General features: G+C 31.6%; 1 protein-coding gene across 1 annotated transcript in view; it reads right to left on the reverse strand.

Moving 5' to 3' along the window:
• Positions 1–6,275: 6,275 nt before the first annotated feature.
• The window catches only part of LOC145010765 (LEAF RUST 10 DISEASE-RESISTANCE LOCUS RECEPTOR-LIKE PROTEIN KINASE-like 2.1), a 14,918-nt gene continuing 9,637 nt past the window's right edge, over positions 6,276–11,556 (reverse strand). The window contains exons 2-3 of the mRNA XM_078969295.1: positions 7,907–7,936; positions 6,276–7,675 (exon numbers count right to left, since the gene is read on the reverse strand). Coding sequence (XP_078825421.1) covers positions 6,522–7,675; positions 7,907–7,936 — 1,184 coding nt within the window. The 3' untranslated portion in view covers positions 6,276–6,521. The remainder of the gene's footprint in view (positions 7,676–7,906; positions 7,937–11,556) is intronic.

Consider the following 11,556-nt stretch of genomic DNA (forward strand, 5'->3'; position numbering starts at 1 on the left):
ATTTTTGTGCTTCCTTTTATTTAGACTGAGCCAGGTGTATCAGTTATTCGATACTCTCCTGGAGTCTATGCTTTCAATTGCTTTTAGTCAGCAGTATTACTGCTGAAGTATATGTTATTTTCCCCTATTATTTTTACTTGTGCTTTACTTATTTTTCCTTTAAAGTCAATACTGTATTTTAATAAGGATAGTATTTTGTGGAAAATTTCACTTTAAAACATAAACTCGTCAGGTCTTGGTAGAAGACTTCTTTTATTTAGAAAATATAGGATTTTCTGGAAAGGACACTAATACACCATAGATTCTAAACTACTATCTTTCATAAAGTTATTTTGAATAAAAACGTGTAATTATACAAATGACACTAAATACTTATGAATTCACCAGCATTATAAAAATGCTGATACTCGCTTTCAAAATAACTTGTATTCTCAGGTCATCGATAGACAAGTACATCCTGGGAGCAATTGCGGAGACAGCCTAGTACCGAGCTGCGTCTATATTATTTCTTATATTACTTTATTGTTGCTATGAAATGTAAACTATGTAAAACTATTACTATTAATGCAATGGTTGTTGTACTTTGATTACTATACTGCATATGTTGTGATACTTGAAATGACGTCATCCACCCGATAACGTTTCCGTCGTTCCGGTTTTGGGGTGTGACACCATCTCCTAAAGTTGGCCAATTCATCAACTAGAATTTAAAAATGCTTTCCTTCATGATGATCATTTTGAGACTGTCTACATGCATCAGCCCCTGGCTATGTAATCAATAGATTCCATGATCATGTATGTCGTCTTCGCAAAGCCCCCTATAGGCTAAAACAAGCTCCCTGCACATCGTACCAACGCTTCACAGTCTATCTCTCCACTCTTGGCTTTCTAAGCAGTAGGTCTGATAGCTCTCTTTTCACTTTCCATCATGGTTTTGAGACTATCTACCTCCTTCTCTATGTTGATGACATAATTCCCACTGCTTCCTCTCCCACTCTCATATCCATAGTTATTTCTCAGCTTTTTTCTGAATTTCCTATGCCTGATCTCGGTTCTCTCTCTCTTTATTTCTAGGTATTGCTACCACCCACAGCTCCTCTGGTCTTTTATTATCTCAATCTACCTTTGCTCAGGAGATTTTGTCTCGTGCTGATATGGCTACTTGTAATCCCTATAGTACCACAGCTGATACCAAAAGCAAGCTCGTTGCTGGGGGGTGAGCTAGTCTCTGAACCCCCTCCTCTCTATCGAAGTCCTATTGGAGCTTTGCAATATTTGACTTTTACTCATCCTGGTATTGCGTATGTCGTACAACAATTCTACCTCTATATGCATGACCTGCGTGCTCCGCATCTCCATGCCCTTAGACGCATCTTACAATATCTTCAAGGTATATTAACTCATGGTCTTCATATCCATCCGTCAGTCGTTGATCGCTTGATTTCCTATTCTGATGTTGATTGGGTCGGGTGTCCTACTACTCGTCAGTCCACTTCTGGGTTCTGTGTTTATCTTGGAGATAACCTAATCTCTTGGTCTTCCAAATGGCAACCTGTAGTCACTCGCTCTATTGCCAAAGCCGAGTATCGGGGGGTAGCTAATGTAGTTACTGAAACTGCTGGTCTTCGTAATTTTCTCCTCGAATTATCATGTTCGCTTTCTTGTGCCATTGTTGTCTTCTGTGATAATGTCAGTGCCATCTATCTAGCATCCAACCCTATTCAGCACAAAAGAACCTAGCATGTGGAAATAGATTTACATTTTGTTAGGGGAACGTGTTGTGATTGATCATATACGTGTTTTGCATGTTCCTTCAGCATATTAGTTTGTAGACCTATTTACAAAGGGCTTACCTACTCAGTTATTGCTTAATTTTAGAGATAGTTTGAACATTAGAGATCCCCTAGTTCAAATTACGGGGGTGTGTTAAACAGATTATACTTTTGGCTGTTTTATTTCCTTTTATATAGTATAAGTGCCCTTGTGTATTATGTATCTTATTTATAGTACTCAATACACGTAACCCTAATAGAGAGGTTTTCCACATATTTCATCATATATAAGAAGTTTCTACATAAAAAACTGATTTCCGTATTTTTAACCAACTAAAATTGATTATTTGCAACAAAATTTCAATAATCGTTGTACAAAAACCAATCAGTATCAGAAAATATGCAGCACATCGTTCACAAATGTGTGCATAATGACAGGTGGTTCAAGGAATTTCCATTCTTATTTTATAGTTTGTTGTATAAATGTGTAAACAAGACTTCAAAATTTTTCTTGGTTTTGTTCTTTATATATATATATATATATATATATATATATATATATATATATATATATATATATATATATATATATATATATATATATATATATATATATATATATATATATATATATATATATTGGTTCTCCAAGGAGCTTATTCTTTATCGAAAAAAAATCCAAAATATCTAAATTCATAACTTAAGATTGTGAATGTGAAAAATAATTTTCAGATTCACCGAGTGAATTTAGATTCATATTGTGAATTTTCAAAGATTTACATTGTGAATTTGACGAAAAGAAAAAGAAAATTCGAATTTTATATCATTGGAAAAAAAATTACAAAGTTAAGAATTTCTGTATTTTTAGTTTTTTTTTATATAAAAAATAAGTTCTAAATGTTGAAAAAAAGATTGGTTCCTTGATTCATTGGTTAATTATGGTTCTCTATTGAACCTCACCCTCTATATATCTTACTACTTTCTAATACATAAATAATAGTAGAACCTACAAATTTTAAGACCAGAGTCTTAAAACTAAAGAGATCAACTATGAACCATTTGATATAATTTCAGTGGTCTAGATTTTTTTTTTGTGGTGATCCATGTAACTAAATACTAACCGATCAACATAAAATGTTTTAATATATATAGAACACAACCAATACACTAGCACTCTATTGTTTTGCTAGAAACTCTTCCATTTAAACTCTTTTGTTCCCAATCAACCCCCATTCAAAATTATGTATTCTCTTTAAAAATCTTAAAGTCACCCCCTACTCAGGGGGTGTTTGGATTACATTTTTAGCTTATTTGTAGTGGGAATAAGCAATAAGCATGAGGATGTATGCTTATTAAAATTAGCTTATTTAGCCTAATAAGCTGGATTTTATCCAAACACTTAAATTAGCTTATTGTGGGAATAAGCAATAAGCACCTCTTTTTTTCCTATCCAAACACCCCCTTACAGTCACCTCTACCGTTGCCACCAACAACCACCTTCATCATTATTAGGCAACTTCGTCATGAACACTGTTAGCCACTTCTGACCTCAACACCTTCAGCCATATCGAGATATCACCACCAACATTACACATCGACGCTATTAAGGACCGCAACCACCGTACCTCTGCATTCTCTCCTAAAAGTACCACCACGACACCTAACACAAACAACTCTCTCCATGTATCTCTTTCTCTCTCTGTCTCCCCAAGATATGACTAAAAACCCGATTGTGGATCTTCAATATCTTTTCTAGATCTAGATATTGGTTTTTTATTTCTTTTATTTTCGTTGTTTTAGGTTATTGATCATATTTTATATGTTTTGTAGGCTTGAAACCGGAAAACCACCACCGTCTCACATTCATCTCAACCTCCTCCACCTTCTGTTACCAGAAAATCAAAGGAAAAAGAAGAAAAGAACAAAAATGCGAGAAGGTGGAAGAAATAGGTTTTGCTATTGTGCAATGAAAAAGGGTTTTGAAATCTTTGGTGTTGTTTAGTACCAGATAGGTTTTGCTATAGGAGTTGGTGTTTTATCTATCTTATTGTTTGCAAGTCTGTTGTTCAGTAAAAGGCAACTTTGATTGTTTTTCTATATATAACTATTTTGATATGGCCCATGTATAAATTTTAAAATGATATCTTTGGGAGAAAGTCATTGAAGACATGGATCTAAATACGACAACATAAGGCCGGTTTAGTTTGTATTATGTTCATAAGTTTTCAGATCTGTAATGTATTGTGAGTCGATGTTTATAATTTTCATATGTTGCTTTTTGTGTTTTTATTTTGCAATGTCTCGTGATGAATTAAGAAGCAAATAACAAAAGATGATAAAATTTCTTATAAACTAATTATTCATTGAACAGTGGAATTATTATGCTTAATATTTAGAATGTCATAAAAAAGAAGATTAAAAAATAATTTATGTCATAGTCAGTATAAGATTACATATTCCATTAAACATTTAATATCTCATTTTGATATAATAATATGTATATATATTTTGATTAATTAGATAGGTAAAATAAACATTTTAATACATTTAAAATGAAAATATATTGTTTTGATAAGTAAATCAAGATTACCGAACGTACTTTTTATTTTTATTTTTTTTTGGAACGGCGAGCATGACACTTGAATTGTGGTGAACATGAAAGAAACTGGCATGTGTTTCTAAGTTTCTTTTTTAAATCTATAACAAATGATGTATCCCCGGAAAAAGAAATGACGTGACGCTTTAAATTATATATAAGAAACTCTTTCCAAAGTAATTCAAAAGTCATTTCTAACATTTTTTTTTTGAACACTCAGCTTAGTTTAGACTTTAGATATTAAATTCATCAAGTTATTAAACCCAAAACCTCCTGTCTAAGAAGCATCCATCTCTACCTAGTGGGCTAATCCCACATTGGCATTTCTAACATTTCTAATGTATAAAGTTTTTGTTTACGAGCAAATAACTTACACGGAAAAGTAAAATGGAAATGAACCACACTATTGTAATTAGACATAATCATTAATAATTATTTAATATTAAAATTAAGTTATTTGTTTATATTAATTATAGTTTATATTAAGTGAATATACAAAACCTTAAATTAATACATTTTTACTAAAATTTTAAGTGATCTGCGAGGTAAATACAAACTATATATGAGTAAATGGAGTACTATAAATTATATTATGTGAAAATAAATTATTTACAAATTCAGTATATCATTTTCCTGTTTTAAAGTTATAAATATCTAAGTTTTCTATAAAATAAAACTATTACAAATATAAACTTCAAATACGAAATAAAACGAAAGGTCAAGCAAAAAAGAAAAGAGAGTTTGATAGGAGAGTAGTTCTTGAAAAGAAAAAGTTTTTGATTAGATTGGTTTTAAGATAAAAGGGATATTTGAATGGTTTCAAAAAACATTATTTATAGAAAAACAATAGTAAATTTTTAATATATTAAAATAAATATATATATTACATAATCTTATTGTGTATTTAGCGATGATAAATTTATATTATACAGGTATATGACGTGTGAATGTTTAAATTACTGATTATACTTCTATTCTATAATATTGGCTTTAAAATAATTATAAAGAAAGAGCGTGGCAGTCGTGATATAAAATTGAAAAAATGATAAAGATTGTGTTGGAAAGATAACTTCAAAAAGCTCCTAGCCCCTCTAATCTATACATGTATGTTATTGATTGTCATCTGTACATTTTATTAACTTTTTTGATTTTATTATCATGTTATTTTTTAATATTTATAAATAGTTATAACAATATATAGTTATTCACTTATTTGCAATATAATTTGTAGTGCGACCTATTTTATTTTCGTTAACTTTTATTTATTGCAAGCTGTTAATTTTATAATTTAAATATCTTTTATAAATATTCGGATAAACAATAGATCATTATGTCGGCAATCACGGTTAGTTCGATTACTAATTCAAGCCCCATTATCTTAATTTCAATTTAAATGTGTACGAATATCAAATCTTTTTAAATATAAATATGACTTTTGTTTTTTAATGAATAATTAAGTTAAATTTTCAATTTTAATTAAAGTAAAAATTTATATTACGCTACAGTACTTACTACGTTCATTTTTAATGTAAAATCCGTTTACCTCCACTAATTCTTTGTGTTTTTAAACATGATATTTCAACTCTTTTAATAAAAGCATTGTAATTATATTTTCAGCTCTTTTAATAAAAGCATTATAATTTGATTTTTGTACTCTTTTAGGCTTATTTTTCAAAGTAAATTATCCTAAAACTGAAGTTTAGGACACTTAAGCATCAAAAAACACATAGCAACCAAATAATCAAAAATTAAATCCAGAACAATAGATGACAACGGAAAGTAAACTATTCGGACCCCGCTATTAGACACATATTTAGAAACTATTTGCCGGAAAGAGTTATTTGACACAAAATAACCCATAAAAAAGATTAAAATGAACTAATTGACTTAAAAAGGATAACAGTCGCTGCATGGAAACTATCGACCAAAATGAATTATCAGGCGCCGCTGCATCGCGGGGGTATCCTACTATTTTCACAATTGAAGATGTCGTAATGAACCACAAAAAGCGTTTGAAAAAAAAAAAAAAAAAAAAAAAAAACTTAAAGCATAGGAAGATACCTCCAATTGTTAGAAAATTATAAATTTTACATCACTTTCCCTCTAGAAAATGTGGAGCTATCACATAAAAATACAGTTTGATTGTGTTAATATCATGTCATTTGTGAAATACAGTACTCACCGCTCACTTCTTGCGATGTGCTAAATGCAGTGGGTGTTGATCGTGGAGGAGAAGAAAAGAACGGTTTTGGTGGAATTGCCAATGCCTGCAAGCTTCCTTCTAACATTTCAATCACTTCATTAATCGACGGCCTTTGCTTTGGATCAGTTTGTATACACCATAAACCAACTATTGTCATCTTTCTAGCATAATCATTTTCCTCTACACTTATTATACCATCTAATACGAATTCTTCCTTCTTTAGGCGGTTGTAAATCCAATAAGGAAAATATATCTCACTCGTATGCCCAGAACCAACACCAACATCAACATTTTTCCTTCCTCCAACCATTTCTAGTATCAACATCCCATAACTATAAACATCAGACTTGTGGGAGACTCCTCCAAAGCTTCTATTAAAAACTTCAGGGGCAATATACCCAATGGTGCCTCTAGCCTCAATCATGGAAACAATACTCTCTTTCCTAGAGTATAATTTTGCAAGCCCAAAATCTGCTATCTTAGGGCAAAAATCTTCGTCAAGGAGGATATTATGTGGCTTTATATCAAGATGCAAAATTCGAGTGTTGCAGCCACGATGCAAGTAGTCAAGACCTCGTGCTATTCCAAGGGCTACATCAAACAACTTTTGTACTCCTATATGCTCTCTTGTGTTTAGAGGAACATGACCATGTATAAACTTTTCTAATGATCCGTTTGGCATGAACTCATATACGAGAGCTCTTTTTTTAGAGTCAAAACAAAATCCCAAAAGAGTAACTATATTAATATGAGAAGTTCTACCAATGCTTGCAACTTCGTTTATAAATTCTTGTCCACTTGCTTTCGATGAGTTTAAAACTTTTACTGCCACAAGACGTCCATCCGATAGCTTTCCTTTAAACACGGTACCAAAACCTCCTTGTCCTAATTTGACTCTAAATGAATTTGTCATCTTCTTAATATCAGCATAAGTGTATCTTTTCGTACTTAAGGATCCATATTGTATGACAAAGGCCTCAACACTTTTTTCGTCCTCAGTTTGATGCTTAAATAATGCAACACAATTGCTTGGTGAGAATTTGCTAATGCAATATACTATGAGTACCAACGTAATCGTCATAAATGCTGATACAATTCCGAGAACTGCGACAAAGAAAAAGTTTATTGTTTTAGTTAAAACACCTAGAAAACCTTCTAATCTTATAATAACTTTAATGGCAAGCCAACATGTGTCCACAAACATTATCTTTTTTTTCCTTTTCGAATTTCTTTTGAGGATACAAATACTTTTAGTTTCGGCAACATAAATCTCCAATGACGACAACCTTTTGTAAATCCTAAATTAAATCATATAAGATAATTGTAAAAACTTACCAAGTTTTAACGTCCAATTAGTTCCGGACCCTGCAAAACCAACAAAAAAGTTATATTAATTCTTGCTTACTACAACATGAAATGTTCTTTCCTTAATTCTTTTTAGACACATACAGATTACCTTTGGTTTATTACCTCTTTAGAAGGAATAGTTCGTATGTCCCACATTAGCTAGATATTGTCCCATATGTTTGATATATGTAGAATTACTAGTTTGGTCTCCAAAAAACACCTTGTGGAGTGAGGGTAAAGTCCGACATATATAGTGACATATAGAACCTTGTCACATTGATGTGTGCTACACTAACATCAATGATGAATCTATGTTTGATGAAGGTGGATCCTCTAACCCACCTAATTTTTTACATTATATAGATTTATTTAATAAAATAATTATGATCCAACTTACAAATTTTGAGTGAACTACCTGATATTTAGAAGGAACAAAAAATTTTAGAAGCCTAAAATTTATATTTCAATACCCAATCAAATAGCGGATCCATGTCTAGTAAGCTAAAAAAACAATGGCCTATTAAAAATTTGTAATTAAACAGAAAAGGGTAAAAATATGGAAATTAAAACGATTTTGAAGGTTATTGTGAATGTGATTGATGCACTAAACACTCTCAGCGCCATCAACCAACCGACTCATGTCGGCCGCCTGCCTGCCTTATTCCTACAACACCACCGACTGACCAGACTCACACTCCGACAGATTTGTACAATTCTCAATTCAAAATTGTACTACTTTTGTCATTGGTTTAAGGTCTTCGTAACTTTGTTTACTTACATTTCAATTAATCACATCTAATGTTCATTCTTAATTGAATTTTTTTACCGATTGATTGAGGTTGGCGATTTTGTTAATGTATTTGATAAATGACAATTGTTTATTGTTTTCCAAGTTCCAAATACCAAGACCTTTATTATTTGATTAAAAGAGGCTATTTTCTTAATGCATTTGACATTTTGAAAATACATTTTTCATCTTTTTGGTCTTTGTTTAAAACTTTTTTTAAAATTCACTTCCAAATTGGAAACCTTTGATAAGTTCACACTAACATGGGCAAATTTGTCAATGATTTTGGCAACTGGTTCTTTGGATTTTTTTAATTACATTCACTTCCAAGTTTTAGAATTGTGTTAGTTAATTGCCATTTGTTTTAGAAATTAGAATAAAAAATGTCATTATTAAAGTTTTTTTAAATGAATGATAAATAAAAGTATAAGATAATGATCAACATAAACATATAAAAGTTCGTTTAAGTTCACTAGCTGTTGACATAACGACCAAGTATGAAACTTTATCATGTGAATTAGAGAGACTGAAATTAAAAGAGCATACTAGCAAAAGTAATACTTTTTATTTTTGTTTTTTTTTTAATTTTATATCAAGTTAATATGACAAGAACCGGACCCGCAAGTAGTTTTTTTATTATTTCTTTTTCATTTTCTGTTGGTTTCAATTAAATCGTGAACCATATGATTTGTAGTTCCAGACTCGCCACTCGCCACTGACTAACACCACTCAGACGAAGACTCTATCTGAGGATCGACAATCATCTGCTATGTTGGTGGTGTTGTATGTTGAATCTAATAACATGTAAGATATACATGGAGTCTTTGGATTATCTCCAAAAGAACCTTACGAAGAGAGAGAAACTCCAACATATATAATGACATATCGGAATGCGTTTTACCGATATTGGATACACTAACATGGAGTCTACCCTCTCTATAAGGGATCTTTTGGAGAGTAAAACCGTGAACTCCACATATATCTTACACAATATTAGACCGAAAGCTAGCTCCTCATGGATTATAACCTCGTAGCCTATTCTATGAAGGAGTATTAGTGTGTTCCACATCGGCTAGACACATTCTCATATGTCTCTATATATGTTAAACTCTACCCTATCTCAATGAGGCTCTTTTGAAGAGTAAAACATGGACTCTCTCTCTCTCTCTCTCTCTCTCTCTCTCTCTCTATATATATATATATATATATATATATATATATATATATATATATATATATATATCTTAAAATTTTACTATCTTAAAACCCATTATGTTAGAAAGACGAGTTTACCCATTTTCCAAAATTGGGTTTTTCCAAAGTTTGAAAAAATATATGAACATTATACATTCATAAAAGGGTAAATGGTTATACATTTTTGTTTTCTATTGTCGTATCTTTGTGTTGGCATATTAAATGTCCAAATTTTAACTCAAATGAATGATAAGCTAATCACCAAAGTATGCTTATTAAAAGGGTTGGTTAAGTGGTGTAATGGCTTTTGAACCATCCAACATTGGTGGACGAGTGAAAAATAAGTGGAATTATATGTATATAGATTCTAATGATTGTAAAACTTCATTCACCTTAAATTTCACCTAAACATGGGAGTGTGGCATGCATGCACATATGTGTGTTATGGATCCGAATAACATGATCAATCCCCATAAAGTGCAGAAGGTTGGTTGCTCTTCTCGTTGTAATGTTGAAATACTATGCAATCTAAGTATAAATTATGTGCAACTAAACCTAGTTTTGTTGAGATTTTCATTCGTATCTACCATTTCTAGAATAGAAAGGTACACATGCTTTGTTATAATGGTAGGGAAGACATGTTCTAGTGAAGAAGTGTGAATATTATATACTCGAGTGGAGAAGTGTATACATGCTCATGTGAAGATCGAGTGAAGAAGTGTAAGACCAAATGGTATATTAACATGTTTGGCTAACAATTATAATGGCTCATATCGAAAACAGTCCTGGGGTTCAATAACATGGCGGACATTCTAAGAAACCTAATTCAATATAAAAACAAAGTGAACTACAAAAATAGTCCATGTGATTGTCATTTTTTGTGGTTTCAATCCAAAAAAACTTTGGTATTGCATTACTTGTCCAAATTTGAAAATTTTTAGTGATTTTGATCCCTACCAACATAAAATGACTTTTATACCCCTAAAATTTGTTTTCTCTAAAATATGAAATTGTTTTAATACTTAAGTTTATTAGAAACTAAATGAGGCCCACTATATCCACTCACCAGTCTCACTTTTTCTGAATCAAACAATGACAAAAGTCAATAAAACACCACCCCATCTCACTTCCCTCCAATATAATCTAATGGCCATTTGAAAACGTTGAAGCAACGAAATTAGTTATACACTACCATATTAATTATATCTAGGACATGATATATCAACTCTATTTTTTCAATCCCTTATTTTCTGAATTGTTATTCTTGGATGATCCAAATGAAATCATACGTACCTAGTGGGATGTGAGCAATGGAATGCAATGAAATGGTGTGAAAGGTGTTGGCTAGACGGGGATGGTGGCTATGTGTATGATAGAGGATGATGGTGGAGGTAATGGTGGAAGAAGGGTTCAACCCAAAAATAGGTGTATGGTCTACACTTATTTTTCTTATTATTTTATAGGTGCTATGATGGTGGGTTGTGTAGGCTAGGATGGAGAAATAAGCATGGTGTTAGGGTAGCTTAATGGTGGTGTTTGGTTGTGATGGGCATAGCTACATACACTTGAGGTAGGTTCTAGGACCTACCTTTTTTCTTTTTTAATACAATAATTCTATATAAAAAACATAAGGAACTACCTTATTTTTGCCAAAAGA

The sequence above is a fragment of the Lactuca saligna genome, chromosome 8 (assembly GCF_052625555.1).
Source record: "Lactuca saligna cultivar CGN05327 chromosome 8, ASM5262555v1, whole genome shotgun sequence".
Classification (NCBI taxonomy): domain Eukaryota; kingdom Viridiplantae; phylum Streptophyta; class Magnoliopsida; order Asterales; family Asteraceae; genus Lactuca; species Lactuca saligna.